At 59.7% G+C, this 22,455-nt stretch overlaps 2 protein-coding genes across 2 annotated transcripts in view; one reads left to right on the plus strand and one right to left on the minus strand.

Moving 5' to 3' along the window:
* Positions 1–9,749: 9,749 nt before the first annotated feature.
* On the minus strand, positions 9,750–21,152 carry GABRD (gamma-aminobutyric acid type A receptor subunit delta). The gene is made up of 9 exons (XM_081086657.1): positions 20,975–21,152; positions 15,634–15,746; positions 15,260–15,327; positions 14,951–15,171; positions 12,307–12,389; positions 11,798–11,935; positions 11,093–11,248; positions 10,748–10,959; positions 9,750–10,430 (listed from the first exon to the last, which is right to left on the minus strand). Exons 1-9 carry the CDS (start codon positions 21,040–21,042, stop codon positions 10,155–10,157), a joined length of 1,335 nt encoding a protein of 444 aa, XP_080942783.1. The 5' UTR covers positions 21,043–21,152; the 3' UTR covers positions 9,750–10,154.
* The window catches only part of CFAP74 (cilia and flagella associated protein 74), a 45,753-nt gene continuing 42,082 nt past the window's right edge, over positions 18,785–22,455 (plus strand). Inside the window, exon 1 of the mRNA XM_081086134.1 lies at positions 18,785–18,890. The gene's annotated coding sequence lies outside the window, so the exon portion shown is untranslated. The remainder of the gene's footprint in view (positions 18,891–22,455) is intronic.

Consider the following 22,455-nt stretch of genomic DNA (forward strand, 5'->3'; position numbering starts at 1 on the left):
TACAACTTTATTAGTACACACAACTTTATTAGTACATACAACTTTATTAGTACACACTACTTTATTACTACATACAACTTTATTAGTACATACAACTTTATTAGTACACACTACTTTATTACTACATACAACTTTATTAGTACACACAACTTTATTAGTACACACAAGATTATTAGTACATACGACTTTGTTAGTACATACAACTTTATTAGTACACACAACTTTATTAGTACACACAAATTTATTAGTACATACAACTTTATTAGTACATACAACTTTAGTAGTATACACTACTTTATTAGTACATACAACTTTATTAGTACACACAACTTTATTAGTATACACTACTTTATTAGTACATACAACTTTATTAGTACAAACAACTTCATTAGTACACACAAATTTATTAGTACATACAACTTTATTAGTACATACAACTTTAGTGGTACACACAACTTTATTAGTACATACAACTTTATTAGTACACACTACTTTATTAGTACACACAACTTTATTAGTACACACAAATTTATTAGTACATACAACTTTATTAGTACATACAACTTTAGTAGTATACACTACTTTATTAGTACATACAACTTCTTAGTACACACAACTTTATTAGTACACACTACTTTATTAGTACACACTACTTTATTAGTACACACAACTTTATTAGTACACACTACTTTATTAGGACATACAACTTTATTAGTACACACAACTTTATTAGTACACACAACTTTATTAGTACACACTACTTTATTAGTACATACAACTTTATTATTACACACTACTTTATTAGTACACACTGCCGGGTTCAAGCCCCAGCAGGTCCAGGGGTACCCAAAGGTGTAGACGGAGTTGGCGAAGAAGGAATGACACAGAGATAGCGTTCAGTTGATCAGCAGCCTATCCAGGATCTCTAGCCAGGATCTCCAGCCAAGTTCTGGTCTGGATCTCCAGAGAGGTTCTGCTTAGGATCTCCAGCCAGGTTCTGTGTCCAAGTTCTCTTGCTAGGTTCTCCAGCCGGGTTCTGTCCACGTTCGCCAGCCAGGTTCAGTCACCAGGTTCTAGTCAGGTTCTCTTGCCAATTTCTGTAGTCAGGTTCAGTCCAGGATCTTTTGCCATGTTCTCTCCAGCGAAGTTCTTCTGTCTCTAGGTTCTGTCTTCTGAGTTCTGTGTGTAGGTTCTGTCTTCTTAGTTCTGACTTGTTACATCTGTATTTATACCAGTTGATTCAATCCTATCAATCTCTATTCCAAAGGTTAGGGCGTTTCTTATCTCCATTCCAGGGAGTAAAGATTATGTAGCTTAAGCATGATTGTTCATAGTTAAAGTGATTAATTACCCGCCTGGAATTTAGTTAAGAGGTTTTATTCCCTCCCTAACTTCAGGGGAACATCCCTACATGGGGAAACAACCTTTCTCAGAGACCTTGGTTAAAACACATAGTGCCAAGAAGGTGAGCAAACATGTTAAGAACAGTATGCCATATATGCCAGGTCCCTTGAAACAGCAAGGATGGACCGGCTCCCGGCAAATTCCCCCTTTTTTATTTTTTAAAAGCAGGCATTAAAAAGAAAGACCCTAAATGCCCTCTTGTATCCGTTTTAAGAGTAGGATTGGCGCTTTCCGCTATTACCTGAGTCCTGATCTATCACCCAGGGAGAGCTTGCCAATCCTGCACTTTCCGGGGGTGGAAAGGCTGCAGTGGGGTTAAGAATAAGGCTCCTTGGGCCTACCTCCTCCCATGCCTTTACATTTACCTTTCCTTCCTCAGAAAAGCATGGACATACTTCTTGTATAAAACGTTCTGTCTGACTGGGAGTAACCTTAATTCCTCTGCTAGCAAGCATATGTGTTAAAAGATCAATACAGAGTCTTCTTTCTTTGGACTCAGTATGGCACATCTTCTCAATCTGAGTTCTGTACTATCCACCTTCTTACCCTACTTATCCTCTGTAGGGGGGTCTGCAGTACCCTGGTGGAGTCCTATCCGTACCAAGTGTGGGGTTCTCAATGGGGGGAGGGCTTACCTAGGGGAATCCTGTTCCAGGGGTTCCCAAAGGTGTGGACGGAGTCGGCGAAGACTATTCACCCTCTTCCTATGGTGGAGTCCTATCCATCCCGAGAGTGGGGCTTACCTAGGGGTCCCTGTTCGGGCGCCAGGTGCCGGGGTCCAACCACAGCGGCTCCAGGGGTCCCCAAAGGTGTGGACGGAGTTGGCGAAGAAGGACTGACACGGAGACAGCGTTCAGTTGATCAGCAGCCTAGCCCGGATCTCTAGCCAAGTTCTGGTCAGGATCTCCAGCGAAGTTCTGGTTAGGATCTCCAGCCAGGTTCTGTGTCCATGTTCTCTTGCTAGGTTTTCCAGCCAGGTTCTCCAGGTTCTCCAGCCATGTTCTGTAGCCATGTTCCCTCGCTAGGTTCTCCAGCCAGGTTCTGTCCAGGTTCTCCAGCCAGGTTCAGTCACCAGGTTCTAGTCAGGTTCTCTTGCCAATTTCTGTAGTCAGGTTCAGTCCAGGATCTTTTGCCATGTTCTCTCCAGCGAAGTTCTTCTGTCTCTAGAGAATGTTCTGTGTAGGTTCTGTCTTCCCTCTGTCTCCTAAGTTCTGTGTTCTAAGTTCTGTGTTCTTACATCTGTATTTATACCAGTTAATTCCAATCCTATCAATCTCTATTCCAAAGGTTAGGGCGTTTCTTATCTCCATTCCAGGGAGTAAAGATTATGTAGCTTAAGCATGATTGTTCGTAGTTAAAGTGATTAATTACCCGCCTGGCACTTAGTTGAGGGGTTTTATTCCCTCCCTAACTTCAGGGGGAAATCCCTACCTGGGGAAACAACCTTTCTCAGAGACCTTGGTTAAAACACATAGTGCCAAGAAGGTGAGGAAACATATTAAGAAGAGTATGCCATATATGCCAGGTCCTTTGAAACAGCAAGGATGGACCGGCTCCCAGCACACACAACTTTATTAGTACATACAACTTTATTAGTACATACAACTTTATTAGTACACACTACTTTATTAGTACACACTACTTTATTAGTACATACAACTTTATTAGTACACACTATTAGTACATACAACTTTATTAGTACATACAACTTTATTAGTACACACAACTTTATTAGTTCACACTACTTTATTAGTACACACAACTTTATTAGTACACACAACTTTATTAGTACACACAACTTTATTAGTACATACAACTTTATTAGTACACACAACTTTATTAGTACACACAACTTTATTAGTACACACAACCCTATTAGTACATACAACTTTATTAGTTCACACTACTTTATTAGTACACACAACTTTATTAGTACACACAACTTTATTAGTACACACAAATTTATTAGTACATACAACTTTATTAGTACATACAACTTTAGTAGTATACACTACTTTATTAGTACATACAACTTTATTAGTACACACAACTTTATTAGTACACACAACTTTATTAGTACACACTACTTTATTAGTACACATAACTTTATTAGTACACACTACTTTATTAGTACATACAACTTTATTAGTACACACTACTTTATTAGGACATACAACTTTATTAGTACACACAACTTTATTAGTACACACAACTTTATTAGTACACACTACTTTATTAGTACATACAACTTTATTAGTACACACTACTTTATTAGTACACACTGCCGGGTTCAAGCCCCAGCAGGTCCAGGGGTACCCAAAGGTGTAGACGGAGTTGGCGAAGAAGGAATGACACAGAGATAGCGTTCAGTTGATCAGCAGCCTATCCAGGATCTCTAGCCAGGATCTCCAGCCAAGTTCTGGTCTGGATCTCCAGAGAGGTTCTGCTTAGGATCTCCAGCCAGGTTCTGTGTCCAAGTTCTCTTGCTAGGTTCTCCAGCCGGGTTCTGTCCACGTTCGCCAGCCAGGTTCAGTCACCAGGTTCTAGTCAGGTTCTCTTGCCAATTTCTGTAGTCAGGTTCAGTCCAGGATCTTTTTCCATGTTCTCTCCAGCGAAGTTCTTCTGTCTCTAGGTTCTGTCTTCTGAGTTCTGTGTGTAGGTTCTGTCTTCTTAGTTCTGACTTGTTACATCTGTATTTATACCAGTTGATTCAATCCTATCAATCTCTATTCCAAAGGTTAGGGCGTTTCTTATCTCCATTCCAGGGAGTAAAGATTATGTAGCTTAAGCATGATTGTTCATAGTTAAAGTGATTAATTACCCGCCTGGAATTTAGTTAAGAGGTTTTATTCCCTCCCTAACTTCAGGGGGAAATCCCTACCTGGGGAAACAACCTTTCCCAGAGACCTTGGTTAAAACACATAGTGCCAAGAAGGTGAGGAAACATATTAAGAAGAGTATGCCATATATGCCAGGTCCTTTGAAACAGCAAGGATGGACCGGCTCCCAGCACACACAACTTTATTAGTACATACAACTTTATTAGTACATACAACTTTATTAGTACACACTACTTTATTAGTACACACTACTTTATTAGTACATACAACTTTATTAGTACACACTATTAGTACATACAACTTTATTAGTACACACTACTTTATTAGTACATACAACTTTATTAGTTCACACTACTTTATTAGTACATACAACTTTATTAGTACACACTTCTTTATTAGTACATACAACTTTAATAGTACACACTACTTTATTCGTACACACAACTTTATTAGTACACACAACCCTATTAGTACATACAACTTTTTTAGTTCACACTACTTTATTAGTACGCACAACTTTATTAGTACACACAACTTTATTAGTACACACAACTTTATTAGTACACACTACTTTATTAGTACACACTACTTTATTAGTACTCACAACTTTATTAGTACATACCACTTTATTAGTACACACAACTTTATTAGTACACACAACTTTATTAGTACATACAACTTTATTAGTACACACTACTTTATTAGTACATACAACTTTATTAGTACACACAACTTTATTAGTACACACTACTTTATTAGTTCATACAACTTTATTAGTACACACAACTTTATTAGTACACACACTTTATTAGTACACACTACTTTATTAGTTCATACAACTTTATTAGTACACACAACTTTATTAGTACACACTACTTTATTAGTACACACTACTTTATTGGTGCACACTACTTTGTGGATGCACACTGTCTTGTGGGTGCACACTGCCTTGTGGGTGCACACTGCTTTTTTGTGCACACTGTTTTGTGGGTGCACGCTTGTTTGGGGGTGAATGCTGTTTTGGGGTTTCACACTGTTTTGCGAGTGCATGCTCAATTGTGGGTGCATGCTGTTTTGCCCGTGCATGCTCAATTGTGGGTGCACACTATTTTGGGGGTGCACGCTATTTTTGGGGTGCATACTGTTTTGGGTTGCACACTGTTTTGCGGGTCCATGCTCAATTGTGGGTGCACACTATTTTGGGGATGCACGCTATTGGGGTGCATGCTGTTTTGGGTTGCACACTGTTTTGCGGGTGCATGCTCAATTGTGGGTGCACACTATTTTGGGGGTGCACGCTGTTTTCGGGGTGCATGCTGTTTTGCGGGTGCACACTGTTTTGCGGGTGCACACTGTGTTGGGGGTGCATGCTGTTTTGCGGGTACATGCTCCTTTGCGGTGCACGCTGTTTTGGGGGTGCATACTGTTTTGCGGGTGCATGCTCCTTTTGCGGGTGCATGCTGTTTTTGGGGTGCACACTGTTTTGGGGTGCACACTGTTTTGCGGGTGCACACTGTTTTGGGGGTATACACTGTTTTGCGGGTTCATGCTCCTTTGCGGGTGCACACTGTGTTTTGGGGTGCACACTGTTTTGGGGGTGCACACTGTTTTGCGGGTGTACACTATTTTGGGATGCACACTGTTTTGCGGGTGAACACCGTTTTGGGGGTGCAGACTGCTTTGGGGGTGCACACTGTTTTGGGGGTGCACACTGTTTTTGGGGGTGCACACTGTTTTGCGGGTGCACACTCTTTTGGGGTGCACACTGTTTTGCGGGTGCCTACCGTTTGGGGGTGCAGACTGCTTTGAGGGTGCACACTGTTTTGGGTGCATGCTCCTTTGCGGGTGCACACTGTTTTGTGGGTGCACACTGTTTTGTGGGTGCACGGTGTTTTGGGGGTGCACACTGTTTTGCGGGTGCACACTGTTTTGCGGGTGCACACTGTTTTGTGGGTGCACACTGTTTTGTGGGTGCACACTGTTTTGTGGGTGCACGGTGTTTTGGGGGTGCACACTGTTTTGCGGGTGCACACTGTTTTGGGGGTGCACATGTTTTTGCGGGTGCTCCCTCCTGTGCGGTGCCCGCTCTGTCAGCCCCGTGAAGATGGACAGGGTCGCCACTGACGCGCAGCCTCGGGGGAGACAGTGGCAGAGCCCGGGCCCGTCTCCACCTCCAGGCTGAACGGGTCAGTCCTCACGTGGGAGCTCGCTCGCGGGGGGGCCTGCCCAGCCACCCGTGTCCGGGACCCCCTGTGCCGCCCCCGGGACCCCCTGTGCCGCCACCTCGCTGCGCCCACCCTCCCATGGCCTTCCTTCTGCTCAAGGCCTGAGACGGTGGCCCAGGCGGGGGGCCCGGCGCCGGCGCTGCTGGGAAAGGGCTGCAGGGCCGGCGCGCAGGCCAGGGGTGAGGCCCGCGGGGTCTCCTCCTACGGCGGCTGCTGGGGCGCCTTCCAGGAAGGAGGCGACAGAGGCACCCCGAGTCCTAAGGTGCTCGTGGCATCGGTCTCAGGCGCCACTTCTGAGACTGGGTTTTAAGGAAAGATCCAGGAGAACAGACCCCGCGCTTCCCAGGCAGGTCCGCCTGTCCGCGCGGGGCTCGGGGGAGGGCGCCTGGCGGCTGCAGAGCGAGGCAAGGTCCGCGGCGGACTCCGGGTGCCCTTCGAGACCTAACGTTGCACACTCACACAGGCGTGCCTGCACACGCGCACACAGGCATGCAGGCACACCTATGCACACAGGCACATGTGCACATGCATGCACACACATGCACAAGGCACACATGCACACACAGGCACATGTGCACATACATGCACACACAGGCACACAGGCACATGTGCACCCACACAGGCACCCACACGGGCACATGTGCACCCACACAGGCACCCACACAGGCACATGTGCACACGCATGCATACAGGCACCTGTGCACAGAGACACACTGGCACACACAGGCACCCACATGTGCACACAGGCACATGTGCACACGCATGCACACATGCACACAGGCACCCTTGGACAAGGTTAACAGTGTCCCCCAAAATCCATGTTCACCCCGAGCCTCAGGACGGGACCTTATTTGGAAATGGGGCCTCTGCCGCTGTAATCAGTTAAAATGAGGTCACACGTGGCGAGGACACGCAGAGGACAAGGCCACGTGACTCTGGGAGCCGAGGACGCCCCAAAGCGCAGGCGGCGCAGGAGCTGGCGGGGTGTCGGGCGGGGTGGGGCCTGCTCTCCTCAGAGGGAAACGCTGCCCACAGTGGGGGCTTGGGTTCCGGACTGACACCTGGGGGAGGACAGACCGTGTCCTTTGCACGGCAGCCCCAGGACGCTGACACCCCCACACACTCCCCGCACCCCGTCCCCAGCTCATTCTCTGCCCTGAGGGCACCCAGAGGATGTGCGCGTGCGGTGAGAGTGGCGTCGCCTCCTGGGAGAGGAGGTCCGTGCTGTCCCTCCGGCTGCGGGGAGAGGGGGAGCTGGGTGCCGGGCCTGGCCCCGGCCCTCGGGCCCTCGGGCGGTGGGGGAGCCGTCCCAGGGGGGCATTGAGTCCACGTTGAGCCCAGGCACGTGGCTCAGGGGTTGAGTGTCGACGTAGGAACCAGGAGGTCAGGGTTCAACCCCCAGTCAGGGCATAGGCCGGGGTGCGGGCTCCATTCCCAGTGGGGGGTGCGGAAGGCAGCCGATCAGTGATTCTCTCTCGTCATCGATGTTTCTACCTCCCTCTCCCTCCCCCTTCCGCTCTGAAATCAATAAAAATATATATTTTTTAAAAAGTACGCCGATACTGTGCCTTCCGGACCCCCCCAGGGACACAGACCAGGAAGCCCCGGCCCCCAAAATCCAGCCCCGCTGACAGGAGGCGCCTGGGGAGCCGCCGCCTCCCGACCAGCCCGGCCCAGCCGCCTGGTAGCTGGAACCGCGAGCCCGCACCCCCCACCCCCAGCTGCCAGCCTCGCTCCGCCCGCCTTCCGTCGGCTCCTGGCACCACCAGAATAGAACTCTGTTTAAAAGCCTTTTCCCGGCTCTTTTCCCCGCCCGCCCGGTAAACATGCAGCAGAAATAGCAGCCTGCAGGCTGGGGGGCGGGGGGCGGGGGTTGCTGCGGCGGATCAGCCCCAGCTCCTGCCCGGTGGGCCCGGCTGTGTGGGCGCTGGCGGCACAGAGCGGCTTTAAATAGCTCCCCGTGGGCTTGTGCAGCGAGAGGCGCCCTGCAGCCGGGCAGGCGGAGGGCTGGGGGCGGGCAGGTCCTGGCAGCGCTCGGGTGGCCCGCCAACCTCTGTGCGGGGGGAGCCAGCCGCTCCGCCGGCTTTGAACCCGCCTCCATGTCCCCGGGGGTCCTGGCAGAAGGCTGGGCCTTAGGCAGGACCTGGGTGCCCGGGAGGAGGGTGGGGCCCGCAGTCTGACCCAGCCGGTGTTGTTAGCGTGCCACCCCCAGGAACTCACCCCAGGGAGGAGGGGTGCGGTGCCTCTGCCCGGGGTCACCCGGACCAGGGGGTGCTGGGCAGGGGCAGGGAGAGAGGGCTGCCGCTCTTGGGCAGCACTGTCCCCATCTGTCTGTCTGTCTGTCTGTCCATGGAGCTGGCTGGGCTGGGCCGCCACCCCCCGTGGCCCGGCTGACCCAGATGCAGCTCTGCTGTCCTGGCACCCGCTCTCTGCAGCTCCCACTCCTGCTCATGCGGCAGCCGGGAGCCCCTGCTCTCCGGCCGTCTCTCCCCCCGAAGGACCGGCAGCCTCGTCCCTGGGAGCAGGTGGCAAAGGGGCTGCAGGTGCCAGGGCGGATCTTTAGGGGCGGAGCCTAGAGCTGGGCCGGAGGTGAGCTGGTGAGCCCCGTCTGTGGTTTGGGCTGCGGGGCCAGCGCCCGCCTCTGCCCTCGGACAGGGCGGCTCCTTGGGGAGCAGCTGGCCTCAGGGGCCACCCTGCCTGTGGGTGAGCCTCCCTCGCGGCCAGGACACTGGGCCCCTGGGCGGGCTGTGCCGGGCGGGGGTGGGGCGCGATGGCCCAGCAGGCACCCCTGGAGGTGGCATGAGGTGGGCTCCCCGGGAGGGACACCTGGGCACAGTAGGACCTGCAGCTGGCGACCTTGCCCACAGAGCCGGCCGCCCGCACAGCTGCCCGATTGCGCTCCTGCTCCCTCCGGCTGAGGAGGCGGCGCCGGAAACCGGACCCTCATCAGAGCTGCTGCCGGGCCTCCCGCGGCCGAGGCCGGCTGGCCGAGCTGTGGCCCTGCCCCCCGCGTCTCCGTCTCCGGGGGCAGTGCAGCTGGGCAGGGGCTGGGTTTTGTGGGGACTTGATGGCCGCTGTCCTCCCATCGCCTCCTCCAAGACGGCACCGTCCCGGCACCACGGCCGTGGGACGAGACAGGGGAGCCGCTGTGACTCCTGGAACCCCCCCGACTGCCCTCCCACCGACACCCCGCACGTGGCCACGTGGCTCAGCCTCCGGAACGCGAGTGTCTGTCTGCGGGTCCCTGTGCCCCGTGCCCGCTGAGCCACGGCTGCTGGGAGAGAGGGCCAGGGGCCGGGGCTTCACTTTATTTCATGCTGGGACCAGAGGCTCACGGCGCCCGCTCCGCCCGCTCCCCCAGGCAACGAGCACCCTACGCCCAGCTGCCTCCCCTCCCGGTTCACCCCACGGACGCCCGGGAGTCAGGGTCGTTTCCCGAGTCAAGTGCATGGCTCAGCCGCGGGTCAGGGCTCTGCTGTTGGGTCGAGGAGCTGGGCTGGGCGTCTGCAGGCGGGAGGGCCCCGGGGCGGTGTTCCCGGAGGTGGGGACGGGCCAGGCGCCGGGGGGCCGCGTGTTCCTCCTGCGCCACATGGCCTGTCGTGGCCTCCACTCTGGAACTCGCCGATCCAAGCCACGCGAGGGTCCCTCTCCCCAGAGGCTGGGCGGCAGGAGGCCGGGCGCCCGCTCAGAGGGCGTAGGCCGCCCAGTAAATGATGTTGACGGCCGCGAAGGCCGCGGGGAACACGGCGCGGGCGTAGATGTCGATGGTGTCCGCGTCGATGGGCTTGAAAAGGGAGCGGAGGCCTCCCTGCTTCTCGGCCGGCCCCGCCTCCACCTCCACCGACCGGTAGGAGCCCAGGAGGTTCCCGGGCAGGTGGCTCGGCCGCCGGGACACGGCCAGCTCCTGGGAGACGCCGGCAGCCGAGAGGGAGAACAGCACGATGGCCTGCTTCACGTCCACCTGGGGGGGGGGGCAGGAGGCAGCTGAGCCGGCGGCCGGCCTGAGGTCACCAGAGGTGGCCACACGGGACCCCACCATGGCCAGCAGCTCCGTGACCCACGGCAGGTGGAGAGGGCGGGAGCTGGGGGGGAGCGGGCAGGAGCTGGGGGGGAGCGGGCGGGAGCTGGGGGGGAGCGGGCGGGAGCTGGGGGGGAGCGGGCGGCAGGGGGTCCGGGTTGGGCACAGGAGACAGCGGGCCACCCCAGCGCCCTGTGTTTCGCGGGGAGGGAGCTGTCCTTGGTCCTGAGCTCCAGGGAACCGGCACAGCCCGTCCTCACCTCTGCCCTCCGCTCCGTGACCTTGACCTTGGCCTTCTGCTTCCTCCGGTAGTCGGCGTTGAAGTGGGCGAAGGCGTATTCCACCAGCGCGGCGAAGACGAACACGTAGCAGATCCAGAAGTACACGTCCAGCGCCTTGATGGCCGACGCCCGCGGGAGGGAGGAGCGGGCGCTGACCATCAGCGTGGTCATGGTCAGCACCGTGGTGATGCCTGTGGGAGGCAGGGGTGCTGATCCCACTACCCGTGGGGGGGGGGCGGCCGGCTCAGGGGGCCGGGGCCAGGCCTGGGTTCGTGGCTGACGGGGTCCCGTCCTGCTCCCTGGGAGGGGCGGTTGGGCCGGTACCTAGGGACACCCTGGCAGGCACGGCCGCCTGGCTGATCCAGAAAGAGACCCAGGACATGGCGACCAGCAGGACCGAGGGCATGTAGGACTGGATGATGTAGACGCCCCGGTTCCTCCGCAGGTGGAAGTACAGGCTGAGCCGAGGGAACTGGCCGGCTGCGGGGGGCGGAGGGGGGGGGGCAGCCGTCAGGACCCAGCACCACCCTGCCCCGCCCCCTGCCCCTCTCCCGGCCCTGGGCCCCTGCGAGCCTCAGAAGGAAGGAGGGCCCTGGACCCCTGCCTTCACCACCGGCCCCCACAGCCTGGCCACCCAGCGGGAGGAGAGCGGGAAGATTTCCTAGCAGAGGGGCCGGCCCTCCCCTCCCGGCCTGGCCCCCTCCCCGCACGGCTGAGCTCGAGGAAAGAACGGGGCTGGGCTCAGGGCCCCGATGAGCGGGCAGGAGGGTCCAGGACACCAGGCAGCCCCCAGGCCTTGGCCCTGTGCACCCCGCACCCCCCAGGTGGCCCCCAAACTCAAGGTGCCGCTCCCCCCGGGAAGCAACAAAGGACCGAGGAGTGAGACGGAGGAAAGCTGGCCCAGGCCCGCATGGGGGCGCAGCCGGTGCCCGCCAGCGGTTGACCGCTGACCCCCGGGTCCCGGAGCTGCCGGGGCCTCGGCCGAAACGCGGGAGCCGGGCTCCCAGGAAGAGGGGGCGGCCACGTTACCCGACTTGAAGTTCATCAGCTCGGTGGTAAAGCGGAAGCTGGTGATGGTGAACTGGGCCAGCTGCAGCTTGTCCAGCCCGTGGATCTGCTGCTGGTTCTCCGACCAGTAGTACACGATGTCCTCGGCCGAGTAGCCGTCTGCGGGGAGCCCACGTGGGCAGCGGAGCCCAGGCCCAGCCCCGCCCCCACCCAGGGGAGCCCACACGGGGCTCCAGGACCAGGGAGGCCTCGGCGGGTGGGGGGTCCCCCGGGAGCTGCCGCGAGTGCAGGTCCCCGTCCCCAGGCGGCCCAGCCGTGCCGGTCCGCGCCTCCCTGGGCTCCAGGCCCGGCTGCGGGGCACCCACTCCTGCGCCCGCCCGGGTTCAGGCTCCCCGGATGCCCGTCCCCGTCACTCCCTGCCCCTGAGCCAGGCCAGCTGCACAGGGAGGGCCCAGCCAGCCCGAGCCCCCTGCCCGCCCACAGCAAGGTCCCCGAGGCGCAGGCGCCGCCCGGGAGCCGCCGGCACTCACAGCTCTCCAGGTGCAGCGTGCACTCCTGCTCGTCCATCGGGTACTTGGCCAAGTCCATGTCGCAGGCCACCGTGGCGGTGATTCTGTGCGGACGACACAGCAGGGAGGTCCCAGGGGGAGGCAGGCCCTGGAGGCTGGCAGCTCCCTGACCCAACGGGCAGAGAGGCCCTGTGCCCGCCTGAGGGCCCCTCCCAGGAGTCCCGGCCTCGCCCGTGGGCTTGGATGGCAAGGTGCCGGCTCCTGGGTGGACAGAGAACGGGTCTCTTTATTGGGGGGGGGGTCTCCCTTCAAGAATGCAGGACGGGCCCTGGCCAGTGTGGCTCAGTGGACAGAGTGTCGGCCTGTGGACGAAAGGGGCCCCGGTTTGATTCCTGGTCAGGGCACCTGCCTGGGTTGTAGGCTCGATCCCCAGTGTGGGGCGAGCCAGAGGCAGCCGATCAATGATTCTTTCTCATCATTGAAGTTTCTCTCTCTCTCTTCCTCTCTGAAATCAGTAAAAATATATTTTAAAAAAACGAATGAAGGACCGGATTTCATTCACTTTCTTCATCCTTCAAAACGCTGTCCTTGGCCTGGGGCAGGGTTGGAGGGGGTCAATGGGGGGAGTAGACATATGTAACACTTTCAAAAATAAAGAACAATTTTTAAAAAACAAAAGAGAGAAAATTACAAAAATTCCAAAAAAAAAACAACAACGCTGGACTTGGTGGCTGAGCCGGGGCCCAGGGGCGGAGCTCTGGTTAGGATCTCCGGCCAGGTTCTGTAGCCATGTTCCCTCGCTAGGTTCTCCAGCCAGGTTCTGTCCAGGTTCTGTCCAGGCCTCCCTGCTGACCTGGGTGCGGGCAGGCTCAGCGGCCAAGCAGCCTGGTTTTCCAAGAGAATTTCGATTCCTATGTGAACCTCCTGGTTTCTAAAATGTTACCAATTAGTTCCATGTTTAAAAGGCAGGTGTCAGAGAACACGTGCTCAACTACACGGACACGCGTGTTCATAGCCGTGCCGCTCACAGCCGCCCGAAGGGGGACCCCGCCCGGCGTCCGTGGGTGGGCGCGTGGACGCAGACACTGGGGGACCCGGGTGGAGCGTCGGCCGGAAGAGGAATGAAGTCGTGACCCATGTTACGACGTGGATGTGCTTCACAGACGCCACGCCCAGCGAAGCAGGCGACACAGGGTCACCGTCTGGGATGCATCGACACAGAGTATGTGCAGAAGGGGCAGGTCCAGAGGCAGAGGCTGGTGATTTCCGGGGTGCTGGGGTCCAACCCCAGCAGGTCCAGGTGTTCCCAAAGGTGTAGATGGAGTCAGCGAAGAAGGAATGACACGGAGACAGCGTTCAGTTGATCAGCAGCCTAGCCAGGATCTCCAGCCAAGTTCTGGTCTGGATCTCCAGTGAAGTTCTGGTTAGGATCTCCAGCCAGGTTCTATGTCCATGTTCTCTTGCTAGGTTCTCCAGCCAGGTTCTCCAGGTTCTCCAGCCAGATTCAGTCACCAGGTTCTAGTCAGGTTCTCTTGCCATGTTCTATCCAGGTTCTGTAGCCAGGTTCTGTCTCTATGTTCTTCAGCCAGGTTCTGTCTCTAGGTTCTGTGGCCAGTTTCTGTCCAGGATCTTTTGCCATGTTCTCTCCAGCGAAGTTCTTCTGTCTCTAGGTTCCATATAGGTTCTGTGTCTAGGTTCTGAGTCCTGTTGTCTTGTTACATCTGTATTTATACCAGTTGATTCCAATCCTATCAATCTCTATTCCAAAGGTTAGGGTGTTTCTTATCTCCATTCCAGGGAGTAAAGATTATGTAGCTTAAGCATGATTGTTCGTAGTTAAAGTGATTAACTACCCGCCTGGCACTTAGTTAAGGGGTTTTATTCCCTCCCTAACTTCAGGGGAAAATCCCTACCTGGGGAAACAACCTTTCTCAGAGACCTTGGTTAAAACACATAGTGCCAAGAAGGTGCGCAAACATATTAAGAACAGTATGCCATATATGCCAGGTCCCTTGAAACAGCAAGCATGGACCGGCTCCCGGCACCGGGGTGTGGGGGGGAGGGGAGCAACCACGTCATGGGTGCGGGGTCTCCTCTTGGGGGGATGACATGTTCTGGAGCTAGACTCTAGCTGCTAGACAGAGGCGATGTTTGCACAACATCCATCGTGCTGCTCAGTGTCACTGAACTGTTCATTTGTTCATCCTCAACCGGAGACATTTCCCATTGATTTTAGGGAGAGTGGGAGAGAGAGGGAAGGGCAGAGAGAAGCATCGATGCGAGAGAGACACGTCGAGTGGTTGCCTCCTCCCTGCGCCCTGACCAGGGCCTGTGCCGGGGAGGAGCCTGCATCCGAGGTGCCTGCCCTTGACCGGAATTGAACCCGGGACCCTTCGGTCCACGGGCCGACGCTCTACCCACTGAGCCACACCAGCCAGGGCTGAATTGTTCATTTTAAAAGGGTTCACCTTACGCCGTGTGAATTCTGCCCCAATTTTTTAAAAAAAGGTAGCGGCCGCGTTGGCCAGAAGCTGAATCTGCCGGCTGCCGCTGGCGACCTCTGCCGTCAGCGTTGGCTGGGCAGTGGCTGCTGGTCGGAGGGAGTAAATAGCGCCCTCCCGTGCCCCCCCTCCCCCCCCCGTGATCCCGGGCTCCGGCGGCTCACCGGATGCTGTACAGGATCACCCCGTCGGGCTGCAGCCGGATGAGCTTGTTCTCCACGGTCACGTCGTGGAACCAGGCAGACTTGGCGTTGACGATGAAGGTGTCGGGGAGCCAGAGCCAGTCCACGAAGCGGCTGTCCAGCCCCAGCGTCTCGTTGGTGTGGTTGTAGGACAGCCGGCCGTCCCGCCAGCTCTGGTGCAGGAACACGGTCATGGTGTACTCCTGGGGACGGAGGGCCTGCCGTCAGCCGCCGTCCTGGGACACCCGGTCCAATCCTGGGGCGCAGGCGGGCAGAGGCGGGCACACCTACCATGTTCACCTCGGAGATGTGGTCGATGCTGGCTACCTCGATGGCAAGCGCCACGTTCACAGGGGGGCCTGCGGGGAGGGAGCAGGCTGAGGCCAGACTCTGCATGCACACACACACACATACATACATGCACAGACACGCACACACACGCACGGACCCAGGCCAGGAAAGCCCCGGCAGGCGAGACTGTGACCAGCCGGGCTTCAGGAGGGAGCCGTCTCGGGACAAGCCTGCAGCGAGGCCTAGAGGACCCGCCTTCCCTGCTGTGCCCCTGGGGGGCCGACGCTCAAGGGGAGCCAGCCCCGGGCCAGGGGTCACCGGCCCCGCCGGGCCCCGGCCCCGCCGGGCCCCGGCCCCACCCGCCGCCCGCTCACCTCCGATGCAGGGGCGGAAGTTCCGGGCATAGCCCTCCATCAGGTGGTCCAGGTTGGGCAGCCACGAGATCTCCAGGTTGGAGCCCACGTAGTCCCCGATGTCGTTCATCGCCCTGGAAACGCAGGCCCAAGGTCGCAGGCGGCACCAGGGACGGGCCTGGGTCCCGACCCGAGGCTGGGCCAGTGGACAGGGAGGGGATCCGAGAGCGCTCCAGGCCAGGGATCGTGCCAGAGACGGGGCCTGGGGAGGTGCCGAGCCCAGGGCTGCTCCATTTGTCCAGCGGCCCCGGCTCAGCCTCTGCCCCCACAGCTGGGCCTGGACAGAGGCCGCCAGGGTCAGGCGGAGCCCCAGCCTGGGACCCCCCCCCCGGCTCCCTCCACCAACGGCCCCCAGAGGGCAGCCAGCCCAGAGCCCCCACATTAGGGCCTCCCGTCCGACAGGCCTCAGGGGACCCCGACAAGGGCCCGTTGCCCCTCTCGGCCCCCAAGGAGGAAGCGTCCTGCAGGAGGGACTCAGCGAGGACGCAGGAGCAGGAGGCTGAGGGCCAGGGTAAGGGAGGGGCGGCCGAGGTCCCAAACCTGCCCCGGGCCAGGCCGAGAGCCCGAGGGGGCGGAGGGGGGGGGCGGGCAGGTGCAGCCGCCTTCCGACCGCTGGCCTCAGAGCCCCCATTGCCATGTGCTTCTGGAGCCGAGCCTGACCCGGAGAAGCGGGGGGCCAGCCTCCGGTTGCAGGGAAGTCCCACTGACCCCCTGGCAGCCCCTGTGGGTGCCACACGCCTGGCGGGCACCTGGAGTCCCACACACGCCGGAAGCACGGAGCTCCCCGGCGACTCCCCTGCCCACCCTCCCCCGCTCACCCTCCCCCACTCACCCGCCCTGGGGTGGGCAGTGGCCCCAGAACTCATGCCACCCAGACCTCAGAGTGGGAGCTTATTTGGAAACGGGCTCTTCGCAGGGTGATTGGCTAAGAGGAGGCCACACTGGCTTGGGGTGGGCCTGTACCCAGGACTGGCATCCTCATCGGAGAACAGACACGCGGGGAGCCACCCGCCCTCCCAGGCCCAGGCAGCCCAGGCCCGAGGCCCCGGGAGCGGGGAGAGGCTCCGAGTGGACGCTCCCCGCGGCCTCAGGAGGAAGCAACCTGCCGACCCCTGGACGCGGTCATGGCCCCAGAACTGGGAGAGGACCCGGCCCCCAAGTTTGGGGTCGCCTGTTCCAGCAGCCCCGGCAACTCACACCCACATCCAGCCACGGGGGGCCCCCTCGGTGGGGAGCAGAGCCGGGAATGACGGGGGGCATCCAAGAATAACTCTCCCCCGGCCCGCGGGGCTCAGCGGTTGAACTTTGGCCTATGAACCAGGAGGTCACGGTTCAATTCCCAGTCTGGGCACATGCCCGGTTTCTGGCTCGATCCCCAGTAGGGGCCGCGCAGGAGGCAGCCGGTCAATGGCTCCTTTCTCTCTCATCACTGATGTTTCTCTCTCTGTCCCTCTCCCTTCCTCTCTGAAATCTATATGCATATTTACATGCATATTTATATTGATGAATATATATATATTTTTATGAATAACTCTCCTGTTTGTTAGGCTTGAATCACTTCTATTCCGACAAGGTCACCTTGGGCCCCACGCCTGGCCTGTGCCCGTGGGGGAGACGTGAGGGACCCGGAGGCTGCTGGGAGCCCTGAGCCTGGCCGGAGACTGACCCGCCCGCCGGAGGCCACTGCCGCCTGCCCAGGTGCCCACGCTGGGCTCTTCCTTCGGCCGCCGTCCCTTCTGGGTTCCCACCACCCTCTGCTACTCCGCCCCTCCCCCAGCGGGGGCCCAGCCCGGCTCCCCGCATCCTGCTCCCTCAGGGACTGTGTCCTTGTCATCGGCAGCCGGGCACCCGGCTCCGGCTCCCTGGTGCCCGTCCGTGCAGCCAAGCTGAGGCCCCGTGTGCGGCCGCCGTGTCCAGCCCCTTGCCCGGCGCCCCACGTGTGAGTGGGCGGGACCCACTGAGACAGAAGGGGGCCTGGCCCAGCCCGGGGCCAGCAGGGACCTCTCGTTTCTGGAGCAGCCGCGGGTGGGGCTGGAGCTCCAGGGCCGAGTGTACAGCCCAGCCGAGCTGCTGGGCCCCTCCCCCTGTGCTCTCAGGGGGCCCGGCACCCCTGGGGCTGCCAGGGTTGGGGGGACCCCTTGTCTGTTTCATACGTGGCCTTTTGAAGAATTGACCTTGAACCAGGAGCTTCTTAGCTGATGACACTTGCAGACCCTCAACCTGTCCCGCGGGCCCACTGTGGTGACGGCCGGGCCCAGGATGGGGGGGCAGGAGCTTTGTAGCAAAGGATCAAAAGGAATGAAAGACGTCCCGCCCCCGGGAAGCAGCTTTAAAGGGTGATGGAGGCCACGCTGAAGGTCGCTGTAAAGGATTGGGAATAGGCGTTATTTTTGGACCAGCCCAGCTGCCACCCAGCGGCAGCGCAGCCGGAACCAGGTCGGCAGGAGACACGGTCCTTCCAGGGCCTCGGCTGTGGGCTGGGTGACGCACTCCTTCCCCCCATCCCACGCCCACTCGGGGCGTGAGGGCCAGGCCGGGGTCAGCCCTGGGCAGCCCCACCGTGAAGCTGGCCCGGAAGCGGCTGGACACCAGGAGATGGCTCAGCCTCTGCGACCTCGGGGGGTAAGGAGACAGGCTCTCCCTGATGTCACTTCCCACCTAGGAAGGCGCTGGTGCCCCCGGCTGTGTAGGGGTGCGGTGGTCCAGACGCCAGGAGGGCATGCTGCATGCCAGTCCGGGTCTTGGGGGGCAGGAAGGGGTGGGCGCCCCGCGGGGAGCTCAGCGGGGAGCATCTCGGGAGAGCGCTGCTGGCCCGTGACGGCCCAGGACCCCACGGTGGCCTCGGGCCAGGGTTCCCTGTGGGGAGATGAGCAGAAGTGCAGGGACATGGGCCGGGCTCAACCATGGGTGCCGGCAGACCTCGCCCCCTCCCGCCCCTGTCACCGCCCGTGCCCCTGGGGACAGAAGGGGAAGGTGGGCGTACGGAGCGGAGCCGGAGTCCTCCTCCCCCAGGGCCCCCCCATCGCACACACACAGCCCACGGATCCCTGACGGCTCTGTTTTTAGAGCAACACCCGCCACGCTGGCACCACAGTTACCAAGGCAAAGAGGAGCCGCCAGGAGCGCACGGTGAGCTGGAGGCAGGAGCTGCGGGCGCGGCTTCTCCAGGGAGATGAGGTGCCAGCAGCAGCGAAGGCCACCCACGCAGCGTGCAGCTGGTGAGTGCGGTGCCCACGGGGGAGTGATGGTCGGACTCAGGGGAGGCACGGCTCTGACCGGCCCACCAACGCTGCAGGCACACGCTTCTCACCCCACAGAGCTCTTCCCCCTGACCCCGGCCTGGGCCACGGCCGAGCAGCCAGGACAGGCACAGGCACCCCTGTGAGTCCCACTGTACCCCCTGCAGCAGGGATGAGGACTAGACACTGAGGGCCGAGGGGTGCAGTCCTTCTGCTTTCCGGGGGGGAAGGGACATGGAAGCCATCTGCAGGTCGCCGCGGAGGGCCGCCAAGCGCAGGCTCTCCTAGGCAGGGCCACGGCCTCACAGCCCTTCCGCACACGCAGGCACGTCCTCGCCCACACCCAGGGACCAGGCAGGGTCACGTTCAGAATGTGTCAGACTCCAGACAGGCGGCAGGGTGCCGGGCAGACCTGGGGGGCCGGAGCGCGTCCCAGCGGGACATGTACAAACGCCCCGAAATAGGGCGGTGAAGGCAAGCGAACCCCTTGTCCGAGCGAGACAGGCTCTCCCGCCAGATGAGTTTTGGGGTCACACTTGGGCTAAGATGTTAGGGCTCAGAGAGCCTTGGATTTCAGAGGTCGTGGCCATGGCCGTGGGCCTGGGTTGCCAGCGGATCGGGGCGTCCAGGACCCGTGGCGACGGCGCCTCCACCTGCCCCTCCGGGTTCTGGGCAGGAGGGAGGAGGGAGCAGGAAGGTCGGCGGACTGATGAAGAGCACAGCCCCCCAGGACGAGGACGTGGACGGCGAGTCAGCCTGCCCAGGACCCTGGCGCAGCGGCCAGGCACTGCCAGCCCCAGGCCTCCCTGCTCTGCCCCCCAGGCCACCGACAAGGAAGCTCCGACCACATCCCCACGTCCCCCCCCCTCCGCCCAGGACAGGCTGCCCGAGTGCCTGCAGCAAACAGGCTGGCGGTCAGCTGCTCGGCTCTATGTCCTTTGACATCAGTGGGCTGACCGCCATGTCCCAGGTGGGGGGGGGGGAGTTGTTTTTTGTGTGTTTTTTTGTTGTTAATCCTCACCTGAGGATATTTTTTTCCATTGATTTTTTACAAAGAGTGGAAGGGAGGGGGTGAGACAGAGAGAGAAACATCAATGTAAGAGAGGCACGCTCCCCGACCACGGCCGGCATCGAGCCTGCAACGAAGGTTCATGCCCTGGAACCTGCAACCCTTCAGTCTGCGGGCGATGCTCTAACCACTGAACGACCGGCCATGGCAGGGGGCGGGGGGGTGCCTGTTTTGGCTCTGGTTTCTCTGCAGAGCCCTCTCACCAAAAGGCCCTCCGCTCCCATGGAGGGTGGCCAGGCCAGGGCTCAGGCTGCTGGGTGGCTGGTGCCCAATTCAAGTCCCCAGAGAGGAGAAGAGCAAGCAGGGCCGGAGCTGGTCCCCGGGAGCCAGAGGGAGGGCTCCCAGCTTGGGAAGGGTGCCCCGTGCTTCTCTGGGGGACGGCGCTCATCCCCTCCCGACTGTAGGGGCGCCTGGCTGGCTCCCGCCTGCACATCCAGGGCTCAGGGGGCGCCCTTTGAATTGGCCCCGGAATGGAGACCCCCGCGCTCTCCCCTCATACGGCCCCGAGGACCGCCTTCCTGTCGGCCCAGCCCCGCTCCAGGACCAGGACCTGGGGGACAGCCCTGTTCACGGAGCGGGAGCGGCCGCCTCCTGTTCCCGGGATCGCGCCTTCCCTCCTGCCCGCAGCGACGCCTGGAAGGACACCCGCCGGCCGGGGACCCGCCAGGCAGGGACCCGCCAAGTGCCGGGGCTCCGGGCGGACCTGGGAGCGGCTCCCGCCCGCCTCCCGCCGCGCCGGGCCGGTTCAGCACCCGGACGGCGGACAGCGCCCCGCGCGCCGACCCTGCGGGCGGGAGTCCGGGGAAGAGGGAGACCCACACGCGGAGATGGGGCGGGGGGCGGGGAATAGGGGGCGAACTCGGGGTGGGGGGCGGGCACGGGGTGAGGGTGGGACAGGGCGCGAGCGCGGGGCATTCGGGGGGCCAGACACGGGGTGAAGCTCGGTTCGCCCCGGCTCCCTCCGGCCGCCCGGGCTCGGCGGCGGCGCGCTCACCTGGTGCCGCGGGGCTGCTGCGCGCAGAGCAGGAGGAGCGGGGGCAGCAGCCGGGCCAGCTCGTCCATGGCCGCGGGGTGCCGGGCGCCGGGGGGCGCGGGGCCGGGGGCCGGCAGGTCGCGGGCGCTCGCGAAGTTGCTTCCCCGGCGGCCGCGGCGGCGCACAGGCGGGCGGAGGCGGGAGGGCGCGCGGCGCGGGGCGGGCGCGAGGGCGGAGGAGCGCACGGAGGAGCCGCCCCACCTGGCGCCCCGCCCGCTCGGCGCCCGCCGACTCCTCCCCCCGCCCCCCAGCCGCGAGCACCGCCCCCCGCGATCCCGGCCTCGGGTCCGGCACGCAGTCCCACCGCTGCCCGTCCAGGTGGCGGCTAGCGGGGTCCCTGCGCGCACAGCCCGGGGGCGGCGGCCTCCCGTGCCGGGTCTGGGGCCTTCCGGGACGCACGGGCGGGAGGACCTGTCTCCGAGGCGGAGTTTTCCAGTTTGTGGGGCTGTTTGCGGGGCTCGCGGGCCAGAGGAGCTGATTGGGGCGGCGCGGGGGTTGGGGTGGGGGTGCTGGCGTCCCTGCAGCCTCGCCTTCTCCTGGGGGAGATCCCACCAGCACCTCCTTCCAAAACTCTCAGCACAGTCTGACCGGCGTGGCTCAGGGGTTGAGCACCGACCTATGAACCAGGAGGTCACGGTTGGATCCTGGGTTCGATTGCGGGTCAGGGCACAGGCTCAGTTGCGGCCTTGATCCCCAGTGTGGGGCCTGCAGGAGGCAGCCGACCAGTGATTCTCTCTCATCATTGATGTTTCTCTCTCTCATCCTCTCCCTTCCTCTTTGAAATCAATAAAATTATATATATTTTAAAACCTGTCAACACTGAGCCTGAGCAGGTGGCACAGGGAGAGCTCTGCCCACCGCAGCCGGTGGGCGGGAGGGAGAGGGTGGGCCGTGACTGCTGCCCTGGCCAGGGTTCTGCGGTCACAGCCTGCTCAGGCCAGGCCGGGGTGACCTCTTTGCCTGGCGGTCAGGCCCCATCACACCTGTCCACATCTGGCCACACCCTCCAGGAGCCACGCAGATGGCTGGGCCCCGGCCGAAGTGACATCCACCCTCCCCTCCGCCACCCTCCCAGAGCGCTGAGGACGCCGAGGCCTGCACATTTCCTGTTTTAGTTCCTTTGAACATAAAATTCTGCAGCAGTTTCCCAAAAAAAGCTGATCCCCAACATCAGGCATTTATTCACTCTGGACTCGACGTCAGCTGCCAACAGCCGGTGAGCTGCCCGTGGGGGCCCTGGAGGGCGGGCACTGGTCCTGGGTGGTCTGTCCCAGCGCAGGAGCGGGTGGAGGGAGAGCGGGAGGCTGTGCTGCTGGAGATTTGCACCCCAACCCTGAGTGCCAAGGCCGGAAGGAGGACTGGTCCCCGCTCTCTCCCCCAATGCCGGAAACGGGCCCCAAGAACGCCGGCTGGGTCTCAGCGGATGTGTCTCCCGTGGGGGG

This window comes from Myotis nattereri (assembly GCF_964212035.1).
Source record: "Myotis nattereri genome assembly, chromosome: 3".
Classification (NCBI taxonomy): Eukaryota; Metazoa; Chordata; class Mammalia; order Chiroptera; family Vespertilionidae; genus Myotis; species Myotis nattereri.

Bases quoted from the DNA above. Each gene is read 5' to 3' on its own strand.
- GABRD (XM_081086657.1), bottom strand. From the start codon at position 21,042: ATGGACGAGCTGGCCCGGCTGCTGCCCCCGCTCCTCCTGCTCTGCGCG. The intron at 15,747-20,974 runs GTGAGCGCGCCG...CTGCGTTTCCAG, and splicing joins CAGCAGCCCCGCGGCACCAG to GGCGATGAACGACATCGGGG. The intron at 11,249-11,797 runs GTAACGTGGCCG...CGCCCCCCGCAG, and splicing joins GCTGATGAACTTCAAGTCGG to CCGGCCAGTTCCCTCGGCTC.